Source organism: Pelodiscus sinensis, chromosome 1 (genome assembly GCF_052426305.1).
Source record: "Pelodiscus sinensis isolate ZL-2025 chromosome 1, ASM5242630v1, whole genome shotgun sequence".
Taxonomy (NCBI): Eukaryota; Metazoa; Chordata; order Testudines; family Trionychidae; genus Pelodiscus; species Pelodiscus sinensis.
Window position 1 is genome coordinate 82,368,194 of NC_143052.1, and position 21,792 is coordinate 82,389,985.

At 41.7% G+C, this 21,792-nt stretch overlaps 2 protein-coding genes across 5 annotated transcripts in view; one reads left to right on the forward strand and one right to left on the reverse strand.

Annotated features, from left to right (window-relative positions):
• Positions 1–3,285, forward strand: part of PLXNC1 (plexin C1) — an 85,891-nt gene extending 82,606 nt beyond the window's left edge. Inside the window, exon 31 of one of the 2 annotated variants that reach the window (XM_075933330.2) lies at positions 719–3,285. In XM_075933330.2, coding sequence (XP_075789445.2) covers positions 719–823 — 105 coding nt within the window. In that variant the 3' untranslated portion in view covers positions 824–3,285. The other variant, XM_075933333.2, reaches the window with a different exon arrangement.
• A 4,654-nt stretch (positions 3,286–7,939) lies between these two features.
• The window catches only part of CEP83 (centrosomal protein 83), a 48,055-nt gene continuing 34,202 nt past the window's right edge, over positions 7,940–21,792 (reverse strand). For 2 of the 3 annotated variants that reach the window (XM_075933344.2, XM_089780345.1), the window contains exons 13-16: positions 19,287–19,416; positions 15,892–15,995; positions 10,310–10,487; positions 7,940–9,448 (exon numbers count right to left, since the gene is read on the reverse strand). In XM_075933344.2, the coding sequence (XP_075789459.2) occupies positions 9,263–9,448; positions 10,310–10,487; positions 15,892–15,995; positions 19,287–19,416 (598 nt within the window). In that variant the 3' untranslated portion in view covers positions 7,940–9,262. The remainder of the gene's footprint in view (positions 9,449–10,309; positions 10,488–15,891; positions 15,996–19,286; positions 19,417–21,792) is intronic. The other variant, XM_075933359.2, reaches the window with a different exon arrangement.

A 21,792-nucleotide genomic window follows, 5' to 3' on the forward strand; every position in this document is an offset into this window, starting at 1 on the left:
CTGACCCTCCTACAGAACATAGCACTAGCAGATTCTGCTGATTAGTTTCCAGCTCAACTTACCTGGATTCTGCATCCAAGCATGTCCTTTGCCATTTAAGATAATTGTTAAATGACTCTACTGGTGCCTTTTAAATGTCTTTCATCTGTCTTTATTGAGGTACTTAAACTGTTGCCTCCAGAACCTTAAATTACAATTGCCGCTAACCTAGTAATTATGTTTTATTAATCTGTGGTATCTACAGGCTTAGAGGTCCTTCCTATGCCACATTATGGATTTAAATGCCAGCAAGGTGTGTTTTAAAGTGCAGCACTGCTCTACTTCACATCCTTTGGCCCAAGGCCAAGTGTATTATTTATAGGAAGTGATACACCTGGACAACACCGACTTACACAGGACCCTGAGGGTGATGTACAGGAGCAATTCTAAATTAGACTGTGCTGCAGGTAGTGTGCTGACCTTGCATTTACTAAGTCAAGGGTGGGGCAGGAGGGTATTTTTTTTGAAACTGTGGTTGCTATTTTCAGCAGAAGCGTTATAGATCCTGCGATTGTAATGACTTGTGAAACAAGGCATAGAAATAGTGTGTTAACGTTTGAAAAAAAAGTTATAGGCACAAGTTCAGATGATTCTTACCACTGATACCTTCAGATGAGAAGTGTGTGCTTAAAACAAGTAGCAAAAAAAACCCCACCTTTTTCTAATTAATTGTTGACAGATTCTGCATAAACTAGAGAAAGAACAAGGACTAGAAGATGCCCAGAAAGATCTCCTGCATGTAAAAGCCTTATTTGAAGAAAAGAAAAAATGCAAGTGGATGTGAACAAAGCATACAGGCCCATGACTATGATGTGGTGAATTTCTAAACTAGAGGTCCTGATACCAAACTAGTATTTTGGCTGGTTATGTGTTTCTTTTTTAACATGTGGACACTGGTCTCTTCTGTGACCATTTACAGTATAAACAACAGGGCTAGACTTTCAAATATGGGCAAGTAAAAGTGCACGTGAACCCGATGCTCATATGTACAACTTGCTTAATATATACACAAATTTTTTGTGCCTAGCTCTTCCGATCTGAAAGTCTGCCCCATGTTTTAAGATTAAACAAACATGCAGAAAAAAACAATGGTCCTCCAGCACCCAGTGTGCTCACTGTAAGTTAGAGAAACTTTCATGTAAGCTTGTTTCTTGTAGATCACTGCCACCTTATCAACAGAGAATATTGCTAATTGATCATACACCCTGACATCTCATTGATCTATGGGTGAAAAGTGCAGCCTTCAATACTATTTTAAGTACAGTTTCCCTCCCTTGTTCTCCCTTAAGCATAAAGATGTGCTGGGTTTGTTTGAAAACGATATAAGAGTAGCTCTTACAACCAGTCAATTGAGTATTTACAATAAGGCTGGCTAAGAGATTCCAGGGATTTTTTTTTTTTAAACTCAAGGTATATTGGTTCTTGTTTTAGAAATTCTCACTGTGAAAGAATCCAAACGTCCGTCATTAGGTTGCTGGTACAATCAACTGTTTGTTCCAAGCACATTTTCCATAGTGTACCGTCCTTATTTTTTAATAAGATTTGAGAGGATCAAGACACTCTTGAACACATTTATGTTTGATGACAGTATCTAATTACACTGCATTAGCACATTCCAGTTATTTCACCAGAGCCGTCCTATGTCAAATGGAGGTTGGATATTTGGGTGACAGAAGAGTTACTGTTACAGTTCAGATTAGTAAATTACTTTAGTGGACCAGAGGACTCCATGTGATAGTTTTCTCCATGGCTACTACGTTCTCTAATGTATAAAACTAGTAGTATAGCTGAGAATACAAGTGAAATGTTCTGTTGGACATTTAGTGTTATTCTAAGACATTGCAAAAAAGCAAGTTGATCATAGTTTCCAATGTTGTTACTGCTGTGTATATGGTGCTACTTTTTTATACTTACAGTAGAGCTGGGCTTTGCTAGTGAGATCTTTGCCTGACTGCCTTAAAGTCCTATAGGCCTCCAGATTCAGCTCAGGACTCATGTATATTGCAGTAATAACTGGGATTCCCAATGCAATGTAGTTCCATTTTGGTGCTTGCAGGGCTTCGGCCAATAGCACATAAGTAAGGGCCTGTCTGTGCTACACATTGGAACTGTTTTGTAGCTACATTTTTTTGACCTATTTTAAATTGCTGTACAGCTAGGCTCTCTAAGGGTAAAGCTTTCTGCTAGACATGGTATGAGATTAAAGGATCTATTGCCTTTCACAGCAAAACACAAAGGGGTAACAGTTACTTAGGAAACCCTGCACTGAGTTTGCGTCATCAACCACTTGCCAGAAGAGGAGTAGAGAAGGGGAAAAGAATGGTGCAGTATCTTCCTGAAGGAGGAAGCATGGTCCTTGAGCTGGTTGGTACTCTAGGGCTCTGAGCAGCCATGTGTATGAAGAGCCCCTTTATAGTGCACCCCAGACAATATAGCTCCTAGGAGTCCTGCTGGTACTGACTGCCTCACTCTGAGGATAGCAGGCACCATTAACACTAGCTCTGATATCTGTAGGCAATGCTATGGGTTGACCAGGCAGTGCCAAACAGACTATGCATCTCCATATCTGAGGCATGCTAACCACTCCCTGGGATCAGCAAGGCTTGGCTATTAACTGGGGAGGTTGACTGTAGCTCTACTTCCTTTCCATTCCTCCTCCCGCCCCCCACAGGAGCCTTAATTCACACTTTGAGTAGCATGGATAACCCCACCTTTTATATGATGGTTGTAGTTCACGGAATGTATCCACTGTAAAAACATTGTATGACATACCCAAGGTACAGTCACGCCTGCTGGATAGCTGTGTCCCTCTGCCATGCCTTTTACGCTGCTTCACTGTGAGAACTCCCACACCTGATCTGCTCTTAGAGCCACTAGCATGCAGCTCCCTCCCAGCTCTATGGGCTAGGTGCTATCACAAGCCATCCCTGAATTACACTGAAGAGCACTGCAAGTAAACGCCTATCCCAGACTTTCCCCCAGAAATGTGTAGACTGGATAATACAAGTTATGTCCTTTAAGATTTGTGCATATCATTTTCTATCAATAGTCTCTCAAATGAGTGCCCCAAACACCAACACAGATAGATAAAACAAATTTAAAGATTTTTAGGGGACTGCAAGTAATGTGACATTATGTGGCAGACTTAGTGACAAGGAAATAAAATGTAAAACCCACCTAAAAGCTAATTGCTGCCTGTCTACACCGGCCACGAGTATTTGCACAAGAACACTGATTTTGTAATGTGTGGTTCTTGCACAAATACTCTGACGCTCCCGTGTAAGGATAACCCTCATGCGCAAGTGGACTAGTGTAGACAGCAATGTTAATGTCTTGTGCAAGAAAGCCCGATGGCTAAAATGGCCATCAGCGCTTTCTTGCGCAAGCGAGCGTCTACACTGGCACAGATGCTTTTGTGCAAAGGCACATGCCAGTATAGATGCTCGCTTGCGCAATACTTTTCCGTTAAAAGTATTTCCGCAAAATCATGCCAGTCTAGACGCAGCCCCTATGTTCCAGAAGCCTTCTCACTAAATCTCTTTAATTCAGGATCTCTTTCTCTCCTAGTCCAGTGGGCTACATCTAGACCAGCATGATTTTGCAGAAATACTTAATGGAAAAACTTTTCCGTTAAGTATTTCCACAAAAGAGCATCTAGATTGGCAAGAATGCTTTTGTGCAAAAGCATCCATGGCCAGTCTAGATGCGATTTTGCACAAGAAAGCCCCTATCGCCATTTTAGCCAGCAGGGCTTTTTTTGTGCAAAACAGTTCTTCCCTGTCTACACTGGCCCTCTTGAGCAATTATTCTTGCACAAGAGGGCTTTTTTTCCCCCGAGTGGGAGCATGAAAGTATTTGTGCAAGAAGCAATGATTTCGTACATTACAAAGTCAGTGTTCTTGTGCAAATGCAAGCGGCCAGTGTAGACAGCTGGCAAGCTTTTGCGCAAAAGCAATTGCTTTTGCACAAAATCTTGCCAGTCTAGACACACCCGTGCTGTTTCGGCATAGATGCTATGGGTAGTGAGCAAGGAAAAGATGATTTGGCCTTCTGAGCTCTCCTTATCTAGGACTTTCTCTTCTTGCACAAAAATAATCTGCTGCTGTGCAGGACACAGAGTTGGTGGGGCTAGAAACCCGTGTCAGAATGTAGATTTTTCTGCCCACTGTGTGTCTCCTGCTGAAGCGTGGCCACTTAATCAGGTGGTTGGCCAATTAATCTGGTTGACCCCTGGCTGAGCTGTTGGCCATCCTTTTGTGTCTAGGAAACTCGGTTAGGACTGCCCCCCAGAACATGGTCTGGTTAATACCAGAGTCAGATTTCTCTCTTACAGCATTGCCACATTTTACCAGAAAAATAAGCAGGAGCAAATGGAGTTTTCAAATACCTTACACAGTAAGCATTGAACATAGTCCAGTAAGCACCAGGCCCTCTTTCTAACTGCTAGAAATTAGACTTGCCCCAGGCCCTGCCGCTGCACCCACCATAACACACACAGCCAGGCTCCCTCTGTTCTGGGGCTGGGCTGAGAGCCACTGCAGCCTGACAAGGTGGCTGAGAAGGCAGTCCTGACTGAGTCTGATAACTTGATGCCTCTCTCCATATGTTCAACCCCTTGCATCTCCCTTACAAGAAGAGTTGCCATGCAACTGAATTTTTTACTTCTGCTTTTGGTGGCCAATGAATACTTTAGACAACATTGGCATCCAAACAGAAGTAAAACATTGTTGCATGGCAACCCTTCTTGTAAGGGAGATGGCAGGGGGTTGAACATATGGCAATGTGTGACAGTCTATATCCATCTGTTTAATGTGAGCTTTTTATTACTAGCTACAGCACCACTTACTGGGGCAGTTTTGTAGTACTGGACTAAGCGTACTTTCTTTTGCATAGGTTTAGTTAATTAGTTTCAGTAATTTACCCAGAACAATTTTGTAATTAGAAAAAACTTACTTGCTTTTAGCTAGTTCCACTTTAGCTCACAAAGCAGATTTTATGAAGGGCAATGAGGCCCAGTGGTAAAAAATAGTTTCAGGGTGGTTTCACCCTCTTACCCATTGGTGCACCAACTCTGTGGGTATTCAGGGGCTCCAGTACCAGGAGAGAAAAAACTAGAGTACCACCCAGCACCCATACAGATGGCTGGGGCTGGCTATGTACCCCCCCTCAGGTCTTAAATAGCTGCCCTACCTTTTTAGTTGAGTGAGACTGCTCTGACACTCAGTCCTCTCTGCATCCCCCTCATTGCCTTTATGTAGAAGGGGAAGAAATGAGCAAGCAGGAGGTGGCTCAGGGAAGGGGGCAGAATATGGGAACTGTTCTTGGGGGGGGGGGGGGGGAGAGGAGGGTTTGAAGTGGGGCAACCAGCTGGCAAAAGCAAAAGAAGCACATGTGGATACAATTGTCACACACAGCTATTCACCTTAGCTGTTTTTAAATGGAATATTTGAAGTGAATATTATAGGTGTGGGGCAGATTTGTGAGGCCTGCCTAGCAGGAAGGAGTTCAGCTTGCCCTTGACTGTTCTGTAAAAGGAAATTCAATCTTTTGCACAACTGTACCTCCTGTGTAGCCCGATGTAGTGAAGGCTGCCATCCAGGAGCACCTCATTAGCAGATGCAGAAACAGTGCTGTTTGAGGTACCATGCTCGCAGGTGGAAGAAATAGAACTAGCCCTCTTCTGGCAGATCCTCATAATCATTGTGTCATTAGAGGGCTAGAGAAATGAGTGCTGTTTGGCCACTGCTTGTTGTCTATAATCATTACTTATGAGTGTAGGTAAAATGGAGAAGCAGGTGTGATACATAAAATGCAAGAATCTGGTTCTTGTGTAAGATACAAGTGTAAGTCTTGGCATTAGCTTTACTCCAATTTTTAGTGAATAGTTTAAACCTACATAGGTGCTTACTAACCTGTGAAGTGGGTCTTCCACAGTGTAATTAAATGTATAATGAAGTGTTTGTAGCTTGGTTGAGAATCTTGGGTGAGACTGTAAACCATTAAGGAATGCACTTATTTATACTCAACGGATATTTCATCACCCAGCGAACATCAACTGTCAACTCATGTATCTGTTCTGGAAAGTCTGTGGATTAAAGCAATCCTTCAGATAACTGGTAATTGTAACTGTAGCAGCTCTAACGGAAACAATATGCCTGTAAAACATCTGAAAATACGTTACAAAAACAAATACTGTTCATAAATAGTTAACCAACCCCTCTAACACTAGCTTGCAAAGCATTATTTTGCAGTTAATATAATGTAATGTTAAATTCTTCTAACATGTAAAATAGTCTCTTGTACAGAACTTAAGCTGTTTAAAATAGATGTTTCAAATAATTGCAGAGATGCATCCAGATGTCTATGATATTCAGAATAAATGTATTTAAAATTTAGTTAACTATCTTATTTTGTCCTTGAGTGTTTTTTTTTTAATTCCTAATGTTCAAGTCAAAACATGGTTACTTTAGGAGGAACATCTCACAACAGACTTGGTTTCTAATAACACCTGGGTTAAGTGACTACGGTATAACACACTATTGCTCATAAGTTAGACTTCTAATCTATTGTGATTCTAATGTGAGCCCTACTAACCAGCTAAATGACAAATCTTTCTTCCTTCTTGGAAGCAGAAACACAAAACAGACACGTGCCACACCACATCAGCTGACAGTGCGGTGGAGAGTTACTGGCATGAAACCCTGAGCTACTGCCTTTCTGCAGCTGTATAGGAAGTGGGAGGTGGGGGCATCCCCTGTATGTGTTCCAAGAGAGGTAGCAGCTGTTGGGAAGAATGCAGGACAAGTAGATTCATTCTGAGTTCAGCAATGTAGTTTTGAGCAGCAGAACTATGATTTCAGTGTACTAAGGCTTGAGATCAGTGCCAGAATGCCATTCTCAATACCAGCATTTAAATGGCCCATTTAAAATGTGTGTTCAGCTTGTCAAGGCCTGTTGTCAGAAGTGTTAGTTCACAGAAGGGAAGGGAGATTTACTTTGCAGGGTTTCTAACAAGTCTTGTCAAAAGGAATGTATAAAGAGCCAGTGTAGGAACATGGCTTTGGCTTCCCAAACCCCTAGAGCATCAGGATCTGTGGGGAAGGGCCCCCTAAACCTGTGAAGAGACTGTTTTGTCCTTACTCTTGTCATGGCCCTCTCTTTTTCCATGCAGGAACCAGGCTCCAAAGAGGTACCTAGACTGTGTAAATTACCTCTGACAAAGTGATAGTTGTTCCTACAACAAAGCCTTTTCTTATTGAATACTACGTAGCTGCGGAGAGAGGTTAAAGTGTTCAGATTTTATTTCTGCCCATTACATGTTATATCTGAATATGTATATCACAGTACTAATATACATACATTTTAATGTGCATTAAATTTGGGAAACCTAGCGCAAATACAATCAAGGATCAAATTATAGCAGATCACTTCTAAAGATTTTAGAAACAACATCCACTATGATAAACAATTATAATTATACGCTTGGTACATGAATACAGCTTATTCTTTAGAAAGTAAGTGTGGAATTTTAGATTTTTCCCAGAAAGAGGTAGTGTTCAAACATGTGCACTTCTGGGAGGATCTGAAATGTAGGGGTTGGGGAGAAGAGAAATGTGGATAGATGCTAATGGAAAGGTGTTAGAGTCTGAGATTCAGCCACTTTTTTTCATACCATTGTAGTACTTAATACTATCAGCTAACTGTATCTCCTTATGTAAAGAAATAGAACATGTGCTTGTTTAAGACACAGCTTCAGGCACATGACCTAGGAAAGAGAACCCATTCCTGCATTACCAGGAAGATTTCAATTTTCATAGGGGACTAAGTTGTTTTCTGGTATCCAATCAGCACCCTGATAAACCAATTCTTTAGTTAAATGAAAAACAAATATAAAAAGATGGAGAGTTAAAAAAATATATTAAACCTTGAATAAATAGATGTGATCAGGAATAAGTAAACAATGACACACAATACATTAATCAACACAAACTGAGACTTCTGTAAAAAATATAAGGCAAATAGTCATACTTCATCTATAATGCGGCATTTGATAAAAACCTTGATTGTTACTTAGCCCATGTCCTCCCATAACTTCGTTTTTAAGCCACTGCAATATAAAAATACAAAAGGTACATTGTTACGCTTCATTTGGGTCCAAAGTCTCACCCATTTTCCTCTCTCATCTCTTTGCAAATCCTGTATCACGCAAAATCCTGTATCAGATAGTCAACTAGTCCCTCAACTAGGTGCTCCCCCCCTTGTTGCCTTTATCAGAGGCAGCAAGGGTGGGGAGGGGGGGGAACAGGAGCTGGTGCTTGGGGGGAACTAACTTAAAAGCCAGTTCCCCCCAGCACCATCTCTGCAGAAGGCAGGGTGGTAGTGGGGACTAGGCGCGAGCCTGGAATCAGTTGATTCCTAGCTCACGCAGGGTCCCACCTCCTGCACACCTGCCTTTTAAACGTATTAAGGTTATATGTATAGCTCTTTAAAAGGCTACAGCGCAATAGGAGGGACACTGCCCGAGCTGGAACAGCTGATTCCAGCTGAATATTTAAATACATTTAAAAGGCTGGGGCGCAGTGAGGGTGGGGGACCCTGCGTGAGCCAGGAATCAGCTGTCCTGGCTCACACTCAGTCCCTCCTGCTGCACTTTAGCCTTTTAAATGTATTAAGAGCCAACAGGCTCTTAATACAGCCTCAGCAGGGTTAGTTCCCAGGATGGGAACTAAACCTGGTGCACCTCTCCACTTATCAGCTAATCAACAAGTTGATGGAAAATCCATCGACTTGATTAAATGACTAAACTAAATTGTTTTTCCATCCCTAGTGGGGAGGAAGGCATGAAAGGGCAGGGAAGATCCCTGAAGAAACAGTTATTCCAAGAGATTTTTCCAAACAAGTTTTTTTTTTTTTAAATGGCTCACAATGCAACCTCAAATTTGACAATTCTTTTTAAAGAATCATTTTTGTGCAACACAATCATTACATATTTTTTAGCTATACATGTAACCTGGAAGACAAATTTCTCAAAGTCTAGACTTTATCTTGAATTATGATTTTGACTAAACGCATTGGATTCTATCAAAAATACAGAACTATGGAGAATATATTTCATACTTTCTTCTAATCTGAGGTACATAAAAATATTTTTTGGCAAAGCACTCAATAAAACCTACACAAGAAAAAGAGAGTGAAGTCAAGTGGTAGTTAAGATTTGCAGGCATTATTTGGAGTCGTCATTTTGTAGATCATCCTCCTCAACCATCCTGCTTCTACTAGAGTCACAGTGCACTCCTAGCCTAACTCGCTCTCCATACGGGCCAAGCTCTTCCAGCTGTTTTTTCTGTGTGGTTTCCAGATCTTCCAGTCGCTTGCGAAGTAGAGAGAGCTCCCTTTGATGCTGTTCCTCCTTGGAGTTAGGGACAACGCGCAAAAAAAAAAAAAAAAAAATTACATTTTGTAACCCTGGCAAGAGCATTGTCCCCTACTCCCTGTCCCCTTTACTTAAAAAAAGTGCTTTTAAAGTTACTTATGTGAAAAAAAGATTTGTTGCTTTAAATTATTTTATTGGCTTTCAAACATTGCCCCTGACATTAACATGAACAGCAGTGGGGAATGTATATATGAATGAGGAGTGCTACCTGGGCAATGCACATCAGAAACTAACAAATGGACACAGCTGGAGAGGCAAGAGCCAACATCAGTGCAACCTCTCAAGGGAAAAGCAAACTATGTGGTCAGAGGGAAGCAAAGGGAGCTGACTCTTCTACCGTGGCTTCACTACAAAACAATGCAGAATGTATTCCATTCTTTCTTCTAATCTGAGACACATACAAATATGTTTTTGGCAAAGCACTGAATAAAATCTGCACAAGGAAAAAAGTAGTAAAGTCAGGATAGCTGCTCTAGAGATGGGAGCACTTTCACAAAATTAAAACAGTTCTTGATACAACACAGCAACAGACTGCCCAGATAAGTCTAAAACGCTATCCACAAACCACCACCACCACCAATTTTTGTAATTGCGTAACAAAAATGAAGCAAAAGATTACCATCTATGTATTGAGCATTATTAGGCCACAATGATGGCATTACTCCTCCCTTTATGCTTATAAACAGTATGTCTGATTACTAGCTTAAATAGCCTAGACTATTAGTGCAGAAACCACTTTTGTAACCACTATTTATGCCCCAGTTTAGTAACCAACTCCATCCTTTGCTACACTATATGAAATAATGTGAATGTAAGTAATAGTTACTACATCATCACCTGCACATGGGGAAAAGTTATTTCAGGCCTGGGAACTAAAGTAGACGAGATCCCGTTGACTCTTTTGAGTGACGGTATGTTAGTAACCAGAATTAAACTCCGGAATTCATCGTGTCTGCGCTGTAAATCCTTTAGTCTTTTCTGAAGGCGTGTGTATTCTTCATAGGGAACGTTCTGTCTATGAAATAAGATATTTTCAAAATGCTTAGAGTCCATATCACAGAATCATCTCTCTCTAACACATTGCTAGATACACTTCCAATAAAAACTGCTTCAGATTGGATGTGTATAGTACAAAAAGAAGCACTTTGTGCTGTAAAAGGGACTTCCCAAATTTTAATCTCAAATGATATAAAATATAGACTTATAGATTTAGAATGTACTCAGCAGCAGAAAAATAAATATAAATGTTAATGTCACATTCACATTAGTGAGCAGCACTATAGTTAAGACTACTTTTTAATTCAAAGATGAGTTAGACCCTCCATATGCTCTAAAGGTAGTGGAATACCTAGGAACTCCCTCAAGCGGATTTTAGACCGGTTCTTTTACATCCTGCTGGGTTGTTTCCCTGTTTTTCCCTCCCAATTATATGCACATCTGTGATGCTACTCGTCTCACACACTGAACCCTGCTATTTCTTTTAACCTTCCCTTAGCACTGTTATTCCCAGTCCTCCTCCTCAAGAGACTCCTGATACGGTCACACACTCTTTATAGCCTCTTTCCCCAACTGTCCAAAATATGATTGCAATAGAACCTTCTGATGCAATCCTCCTACTGCAGTCTGATCAGTGTCTAACTAGCATAAGAGAATGAACATCACTGTGTGTGTACCCCACTATCTGTTAACTGACCAGTGCATTCAACCACAGGGTGAAAGCCAGTCTCTCCTGGAAGAATTTTTTGTCACTGAGCAGGACAAGAAACAGATAATTTGCCTTCTTGGCCCACTAACATGATCTAATCATCCTCTTACTCCCCTCAGGCAGTAGTTCCCTATTTTACACATCAAATGTTGAACCTACTCTCTAAAAAGTGTAGAACAGAGCATAGCTGCCACTCAGTGAAATTTACAAGGAAAGCAGAGCTTGATTTGTGCTGGAGCTCAACTACAGTGCCTCTTTTCATGCTGAGGTGCATTCTTGGCACCTCTTCTGTCACAAGGACACCAGATTATGCTGTGCAGGGATGCCGTCATTACTGCTTGACCATTGGCACCTCTTTCTTTACAAATTAAGCACTAAAGGAAAGTAAGGATGGAGACCAGTGTTTCATTTCCAGTCTAAGTTGGATGGACATGTCAGGCAATTGGTACACCAAGGATTTGTTAAAGTGAAAACCAAATCAGTTGCTTGTCCTTTTGGAAAGGAGGAGCCTATACAGGAAGGATGCACATCATCTAAACCTAAATGGAACCAGACTGCTGGCACTTAAAATTAAAACTGCTGTAGAGCAGTTTTTAAACTAAAGGCAGGGGAGAAAGCCAATAGGTGCAGAGGAGCACATGGACTGGACAGAGACATCCATTAGGGAAGGATCTATTAATAAAAATTCTCTATGTCCTAGTAAAGAGGAGAGGATAAAAGATAAGATCTGTGTAAGATCAGATAAGAAACAAAATGAAAAAGTTGCATTCAATTTCATTAGGTTAGCTGCCAACATTTTAGTAGGCAGCTAAATAGTGATAAGCTTTTGAAGTGCTTATATACAAACACTAGAAATTTAAATAATAAGATGGGTGAACTAGAGTGCCTCATTGAATGAAGATATTGAAAAAATAGGCATCACAGAAAATAGGTGAATCAGGATAATCAATGGACATAGTAATACCAGGGTACAAAATATATCAGAGAGAGAACAGGTAGTGTTGTTGGGGGAGTGGCAATATATGTGAAAGAAAGCGTAGAATCAAATGAAGTAAAACTCTTAAATGACCAAACTGTACCATAGAATTTGTATAGATAATAATTCCATGCTCTAATAATATGAATATAGCAATGTGATCTATTACCGACCACCTGACCAGGAGAGTGACAGTGACTGTGAAATGCTAAGTTGATCCTGGCAATTACAGACTGGTAAGTCTAACTTCAGTGTTATGGTTTCAACCAATTTCCCTGGTAAAGAACAGAACTTTCATGCATATAAATGAACATAATTTGTTGAGGTAAAGTCAACATGGAAATCATGCCTCACTAATCCACGAGAATACTTTGAGAGGGTTAACAAGCACGTGGACAACATAAATTCAGCGAGGAGTCCTGTGGCATCTTATAGACTAACTGAAGTGTAGGAGCATAAGCTTTTGTGAGCAAAGACCCACTTCGTCAGATGCATGTCAGATTCCGCTTTTGCAGATTCAGACTAACACGGCTACCCCTCTGATACTTGACAACATACATTCAGTGGATATAGTGTATTTAGATTTCCAGAAATTCTCTAACAAGATCTCTCATCAAAGGCTCTAAAGCAAAGTGAGCGGTCATGGGATAAGAGGGAAGGTCCTCCCATGGACTGATAACTGGTTACAAGCTAGGTAACAAACAGTAGGTTTTCAGAATGGAGAGAGGTAACTAATGGTATCCTATAAGGACCAATCCTATTCAACATATTCATAAATGATCTGGAGAATGGGATAGTGAGGTGGCAAGATTTGCAATGATACTACACTGCTCAAGACAGTTAAGTCCAAAGCAGACCGTGAAGTGCTTCAAAAGGATCTCGCAAAAACTAGGTGACTGGGCGACAAAATGGCAGATAAATTTTAATGTTAATTACAAAATAATGCACAAGAACATAAGAATGGCCATATGGGTCAGACCAAAGGTCCATCCAGCCCAGTACCCTGTCTGCCGACAGTGGCAAATGCCAGGTGTCCCAGAGGGAGTGAATTGAACAGGTAATGTGATCAAGCGATCTCTCTCCTACTATCCATCTCCACCCTCTGACAAACAGAAGCTAGGGACACACCATTCCTTACCCATACTGGCTAATAGCCATTTGGACTTAACTAGATAAATTCATAGAGGTTCTCCTTTAAACCCTGTTATAGTCCTAGCCTTCACAACATCCTCAGGCAAGGAGTTCCACAGATTGACTATGCACTGTGTGAAGAAGAACTTCCTTTTATTTGTGTTAAACCTCCTGCCCATTAGTTTCATTTGGTGGCCCCTAGTTCTTATATTATGGGAACAAGTAAATAACTTTTCCTTATTCACTTTCTCTACACCACTCATGATTTTATAGACCTCTATCATATCCCCCCTTAGTCTCCTCTTTTCCAAGCTGAAAAGCACCAGTCTTTTTAATCTCTCCTCATATGGGACCTGTTCCCAATGCCTAATCATTTTAGTTGCCCTTCTTTGAACCTTTTCTACTGACAGTATATCTTTTTTGAGATGAGACCACATCTGTACGCAGTATTCAAGATGTGGGCGTACTATGGATTTATATAAGGGCAATAAGATATTCTCTGTCCTTTTTTTAAATGATTCCTAACATTGTTTGCTTTTTTGACTGCCGCTGCACACTGTGTGGACGTCTTCAGAGAACTATCCACAATGACTCCAAGATCTCTTTCCTGATTAGCTGTAGCTAAATTAGTCCCCATCATATTATATGTATAGTTGGGGTTATTTTTTCCAATGTGCATTACTTTACATTTATCCACATTAAATTTCATTTGCCATTTTGTTGCCTAGTCACTTAGTTTGGTGAGATCTTTTTGAAGTTCTTCATGGTCTGCTTTGGTCTCAACTACCTTGAGCAGTTTAGTATCATCTGCAAACTTTGCCACCTCACTGATTACCCCTTTCTCCGGATCATTTATGAATAAGTTGAATAGGATTGATCCTAGGACTGATTCTTGGGGAACACCATTAGTTATCCCTCTCCATTCTGAAAATTTACCATTTATTTCTACCCTTTGTTTCCTGTCTTTTAACCAGTTCTCAAGTCCATGAAAGGATCTTTCCTCTTATCCAATGACAACTTAATTTATGTAAGAGCCTTTGGTGAGGGACCTTGTCAAAGCCTTTCTGGAAATCTAAGTGCACTAGATCTACTGGATTCCCCTTGTCCACGTTTGTTGACTCCTTCAAAGAACTCTATTAGATTAGTAAGACATGATTTCCCTTTACAGAAACCATGTTGACTTTTGCCCAACAAATTATGTTCTTCTATGTATCTGACAATTTTAATCTTTACTATTGTTTCAAATAATTTGCCCGGTACTGACGTTAGACTTACCAGTCTGTAATTTCCGGGATTGCCTCTAGAGCCCTTTTTAAATATTGGCGTTACATTAGCTAACTTCCAGTCGTTGGGTACAGAAGCTGATTTAAAGGATAGGTTACAAACCATAGTTAATAGTTCCACAATTTCACATTTGAGTTCTTTCAGAACTCTTGGGTGAATGCCATCTGGTCCCGGTTACTTGTTACTGTTAAGTTTATCAATTAATTCCAAAATGAGCTCTAATGACTCTTCAATCTGTGACAAGTCCTCAGATGTGTCACCTACAAAGGATGGGTCAGGTTTGGGAATTTCCCTAACATGCTCAGCCATGAAGACTGAAGCAAAGAATTCAGTTTCTCCACAATGACTTTATCGTCTTTAAGTACTCCTTTTGCATCTCGATTGCCCAGAGGCCTCTGGTTGTTTAGCAGGCTTCCTGCTTCTGATGTACTTGAAAAACATTTTATTACCTTTCGAGTTTTTGGCTAGCTGTTTTTCAAACTCCTTTTTGGCTTTTCTTATTACATTTTTACACTTAATTTGGCAGTGTTTAGGCTCCTTTCTATTTACCTCACTAGGATCTGACTTCCACTTTTTAAAAGATGTCTTTATCTCTCACTGTTTCTTTTACATGGTTAAGCCAAGCCACATTGGCTCTTTTTTAGTTCTTCTACTATTTTTTTTATTCCCAACAATACGTATAAAATGATGAGGACTTAATTAGCTATTACCACTCAAGGGAGAGATCTTGGAGTCATCGTGGATAGTTCTCTGAAAACATCCACTCAATGTGCAGCAGCAGACAAAAAAGCAAACAGACTGTTAGGAATCATTATGAAAGGGATAAAGAATCAGAGAATATCTTAGGGTATGTCTACACTACCCTCCTAGTTCGAACTAGGAGGGTAATGTAGGCATACCGCACTTGCAAATGAAGCCTGGGATTTGAATTTCCCGGGCTTCATTTGCATAAGCGGGGAGCCGCCATTTTTAAAACCCCGCTGGTTCGAACCCCGTGCAGCGCGGCTACACGGGGCTCGAACTAGGTAGTTCGGACTAGAATTCCTATTCCGAACTACCGGTACACCTCGTTCCACCTAGTCCTGATCCTACAACACCACATGGACTTCAATGGGTCTCCATGTAGGGTCAGAGGTCTGCCCACAAGGATGCAGTTGGATTGGGCCCCAGTGACTAATCTGTAAGTTATACACATCCTCTCCAATATTTTGTGTCTATTAATGTAAAGAATTATTACATTATTCAATTTAGAAACAAAGTACATCAAAATAACTGGTTTACAATTCTAAGGACCAACTGTAACAAAATCTAATATTTTATTACCTATTTAACACCTGGTTTTCTGTTTCTAGTTCTTCTCTCTTTGCTTCCAAGAGTTCTATTTTCTCTTGCAGCCTCTTTTGTTTGTTGTCATTGAGAGCCTTTCTCTGTCAAACACACATATTTTGAACACTTAGAAACTGTGTCAACAGTTACAATCACTTTGATCAAGTCACTAATACTTTGCACTTGCATTTCAGTTACAAGATTCCATAGTTTTTAGCATTTCCTTATAAAGAGATGTATTTTTGTTGAAAATGGTGGGGGGGGGGGAAACCCCAAACAAACCCATAAGCACATATTTGCTTTCCATACATTACTTTGCTAAATCAAAGTGAGTATCAAAAAAGAGGGTTAGTTCCCCAAATGCCCAGTGTTAATGACATAAAACAGCAACACACAAAGTATCAATTTGTCTGAATAGGTTCTCAAGCTGTTTATCATTGAGGCTCACGAAGTGTTAAATGGGTTAGAGGTTGAGAACTACAGCACCCCCGACAAATCACCCAGTCCCCTATGCCTAATGTCCTCTGCCCACAGTTCCCTGTGCCCAGTGTCCCTCCACGCAACCCCCAAAGTGGAGCTAGAAGAAGAGCCATACTCTACCATGCAGAGACAGGCAGCAGCCAGGTCTGGATCCTGCTTTGTGGGGCCATGCAGCTGAGACACATGGCATTGGTCCAGGAATGGAGTGCCCACCAGATGCTGAGAGCCAGCTGGGAGTAGTATAGCACTGGGGCAAACCCCTAGACCAGTGGTCTCCAACCTTTTTACACCCAAGATCACTTTTTAAATGACAGACCAAGCCAAGATCTACCGCCCTGCCCCTTCCTTGAAGCCCCGCCCTCTCTATTCTCCTCCTCTCCATCACTTGCTATCCCCAATCTTTATACTGCTGATTTTTTTCCCCCAATTTTTCTGTAGGAAGAGGTTTTTCCAACATTTGGCCTGTCTAGACTGGACCAAATGTCAGAAAAACCCCTTCTTTTGGAAGCCCCCTTATTCCTCATGGAAAGAGGAATATAGGGGTAACTGAAAGAGCATGTTTACTCTTCCACTAAAAAAAGCGGAAGAACAAACGTATCTCTGGATGCAGAAGAGTGTTTATGGGATATCTCCAGAATCCTGAAAAATTCCTGCAGTCTAGCCGTATCCTCGCTGGGTTGAGACAGGATATGTGGGTTCTGGGGTGGGAATGAGGGATTTGGGTGTGGGAAGGGGCGAGAGGTGTAAGCTCTGGGAGGAAATCTGGATGCAGGAGGAGGTAGAAAAGGGGACGCTGGCTCAGGGAGAGGGCTCCAGGCTGGGCAGTGTTGGGGTACTAGGCAAGCCACAGACTTGTGGATGTGAGGGTGCAGGAATTTGGGTTGGAGTATGTGAGGGGCTCAGAGCAGGGGGTTCCAGTGTATGATAGGCTCAGATCTAGGGTCTGAGGAAGGGGGAATGCAGGAGTGGTTGTGGCCAAATGGGGGCTTGGCCCCAATTGGGGGTTTGTTGGCCAGGCTTCATTTTTAAATAAAATACTATGTCAAACACAAAAAGCTTCTGCATTGTCTTTATTTATAAGAAGGGCAGGGAACCTGTCTTGAGTCAGGGTCACTGACACAGAAAAATCAGTTTGGGAGCAGGGGACATGGTACTGGGGAAGAATGCTAGTGGGTGCTGGGGCAGGGAACAGGGTGCCAGTGGGGGGCAGGGTTCTGTGGCTGGGAGTAGGGGAGAGGGAACAGGGTGCCAGGAGGACAGGTTTCTGCAGCAGAGGGTAGGGGAACAGGTTTCTGCAGTAGGGGGTAGGGTGCTAGTGGGGACTGGTTTCTGCAGCAGGGGGACAGGGGGCAGGGAACAGGGGGGCTGGAGAGTGCGGACAAGGTTCGGAGGCCAGGTGCCAGTGGAGGCAGGGAGTCCCCTATACCAGCCTCGGAGAGAAGCCTCCATTGCACGGTCCCTCCAGGGCCGACCTCCCCATGGAGGAAGGAAGCCCCGTCACACACCTCCACCGGACCTGACTCCCACTCCTCCTCCATCCCGCGGAGCAGAGAAGCCCGCGCATGCAAGTCCTCAGGGCCGACCTCCTCTCCCCCACGGAGCAAGGAAGCCTCCGTGGCATGCCCCCTCCGGGCCTGACTCCCCCTCCCGCAGAGAAGGGAAGTCCCAGTGCGCACCTCTGGGGACTTACCCGGTAAGTTCCCAGAACGCCAGGGAGCTGGGGCAAGGAAGCAGCTAACGCATTTCTGGAACCCCTGGAAGTGACGCGCAGCTGTAGGACTTCCGTCCACCCCATGGGAAATTGCCACTACCTCCATTGTTGCTCAAGGTAGGTAGTGGGGCTTCTTGGGGGTGGGGGGGAAATGGGAGGCCCAAAACGCCTCAGGACCTACTGTTCGAGGCCTCGGGATCGACCAGTCATTCGCGATTGACTGGTTGGTGTTCATAGCCCTAGACCACTCTTCCATCCCTTCTCCCCAGGTGCTCACCAGCCCCCTGCTGGCACGAATGCTGGTGCTGGCTGCAAGACATTGTGTCTGCCTCAGCCAGTACTGCACCCCCTGCTAGATCAGAGCAACAGATTCTGAATTTTTTCTTTTTTTATAACACAGCTGAACTTCAACTGTGTGCAAATTGGGCTGTGGGATGAGAATCTGCTGTTATAGACAATTCCAAACCTCCTGTTGGGAAAATGAAAGAGCTACTAAGTCTTGTATAAGACAATGACAAATTGATAGACATACTCATAAGCTCATCATTTGCAACTGTTTAGTAATATAAACAGCATAGATTTTATTTCCTCTCTAACATCACTTGCTAATGATGACATCAATAACATCAGCTTTATGTTTTATAAACTAGTTGCAGGCATCCTGTATGTGTCTTTATGGTACATGAAATTACTAACTAATCCTGAGCTTTATTAAGAGCTAAAACATGTGAAGTTGGAATAAATAATAACCAGTTTCTCCTTTTGTGCTAATGTTCCATAGCATGCAATATTAGGGGAAACAAAAATACAAAATTCAATATTTCCATTAATAGTATTAACATGTGGGGATGTAGCAGATTGGATATGAACAATGTACCATCTAGATATTACTGAAAAGGGAAATGTCATCCTGCTAGCATCTAACAACAGCCTATTGGTTAATTCTTGGTCCATCTCCAGGCTGACCTAAAGTATTTAATTGAAGAACATGGTTGGCTCCTATTACAACATATTACAACCACTGTCACCTCAAATACATGAAATTATGCCTATCTTGAAGCACCTGGTATATTTTGCTATTATACATGTAATCACATAGATGCTGGAATTAAAAAGTCAATATAAAAATAAGTCTGCACACCTAAACTGAGAACTGAGCTTTCTGTCCCTTCATAAGCACTGAAGCAAACAGTCAACATACCTTTTTTTGAGCAATAGCAGCCCGGTGTAGTTTCTCTTTTACCTGGTCATACTTCTCTTCTTTTTCTGTAGTACGCTGAATAAGTTTATGCTTTTCTTCCAACCACTCTACACGTTTGTCTTCCAACATCCTGGGAGAAGAACATTAAAGAGTGGTGTTGTAATCAAAACACTTAATTCTTTTAAATAAATATCAGCATCTAGGATCCCTGACATATACACTTTACTCCACCCACTATTCCTTCATGAACCAACCATATGTTTGAAATAGCTAACAATTTTGAACTGTGCTTGAAATTCAACAAATTTGAACTTCTGAATTTACTTCATTATTGGCTTAATTCAAATAAAGTGCTTAATTTTGTAAACAGGCTTGTCCTTTGGATTAGCATTTTGATAATCCATAAATTATATGTACAATAGGGACATGAAAGGTTAACTGGTTAACTAGTAAACAGTGGGGGCTGGAGCAGCCCCCACCTGGGAATGGGCTGCTCCAGCTTTGAGGAGGGCCCTAGTGTGTTGTAGGCAGGGACTGCTCCTGTCATCTGGAGCAGCCCGTTTACCATGGGCCCACTACAGAAAGGGCTGGTCTGGACCAGTCCCTGCCCGCAGAGGGGGAGAGGAGGGATGGGAGAGGGCGCTGGTCCAGCCACCACTCCAGCCTGCCCATCTCTCCCTTAATCAGTTTACCAGTTAAACAGAATGTTTAACCAGTTAAATTAAAACAGGATTTTACATCCCTAGTGCACAGGACAAATTTCTGCCTTTTCCTGTGAGAGCCACATTACAGTCTAGTGAAGAGTGACCAGAGCAGTGCCAAACTGTAGTTACAAGAGCGGTCTACCTTGCGAATGCATGAATAGACAAGGGTGGGTTGCTGTAACACAGTTTACTGCTCTTCTGAACAAAAGCAACACCCACCATAGTTCTTGGTCAATCAAATCACAGATAAGGCCAAACACATATATCTTCTGGTATGTGGCTTCTTGCTTTGGGAAATGCACTTATTTAAAAACAAAGAACAAAACTATAAAAGGAAATAACTACCATGTTTATAACAATTTAGTATTTTATTGAAAACTTTCCTAATGTTTTTCTAACTAACAAGGGTCTAGTCGCAGTCTTTAAGTTCCAAGAAAGAAGGCTTGTAGGCAAGCTTGCCCTGGATAAGAATCTCTGTTTCCTTCAACTCAAAATCTCAACTACCCACCCAGAGAAATAAAAAAGCAAATTGAAAGAGCCAGACGAATACCTAGAAACCATCTACTTCAAGACAGACCCAAGAAAACCAACAATAGAACACCACTTGTCATCACCTACAACCCCCAACTTAAACCTGTCCAACACATTATCAATAAACTACAGCCTATATTGGAACAGGATACCATACTCAAAGAGGCTCTGGGAGACAGACCCATAGTCTCCTATAGACAACCACCTAACCTCAAGATGATTCTTACCAACCACCACAGGACATACCACACTAATACCAACCCTGGTACCTTCCCTTGCAACAAACCCCGTTGCCAGCTTTGTCCACATATTCATTCTGCTGATACCATTATTGGACCTAACCAAGTGAGTTATAAGATCAAGAACACATATTCCTGCGCATCCAGAAATATAATCTATGCTATCATGTGCCGAAAGTGTCCGTCTGCTATGTACATTGGACAAACATCTCAGACACTTCGCCAAAGGATTAATGCCCACAAAACAGATATCAGACAAGATCACAAAGAGAAAACAGTTTCTTGCCATTTTAACCAGAAAGGACACTCTCTCAATGACTTAACCACCTGCATTCTGCTACAAAGACCTTTTACATCTGCACTTGAAAGGGAATCCTCTGAACTGTCATTCATGTTAAAATTCGACACTTTCCAACAAGGACTTAAACATTTGAACGATCTCACCCATTACCAAGATAGTTTCCCCAATTATCACCTCTAATACCATTAACTCACAAACATCCCACTCTCCCTACCTCTAATATCATCAATTCACAGACACTTACCTTCCTTCCTCCCCCCCCCCCCGCATCCCCCTCCTGTTCTGCAATGTGATTTGTCCTTTTCATATTTGTTCATTTTTTTTTAAATGGTATCCTTTGGTATATATGGTTGTGACTACTTTCTTCCACTATTTGATCTGAGGAAGTGGGTCTGGCCCACGAAAGCTCATCATCTAATAAACCATCTTGTTAGTCTTTAAAGTGCTACATTGTGTCCTGCATTTTGCTTCAACTACCCCAGACTAACACGGCTACATTTCTATCACTATTCTGTTTCCTTCAGTGTTTATTACCAAGTTCTTATTGAACATACCAATGCCACTGGTAGGTTCAGGAAAGAACCAAAAAATCGTTCAGTTTTGAGTATGTCAGAATTGTTGACTAGATTTTCACTTTACAATCTGATAGGAGTTACTTAAAGTAAATGCATCTACCACATAGAAAGCAGAACACTCTGAAGAAAAGGCTGGGGTGATTCTTGAAACCCCTT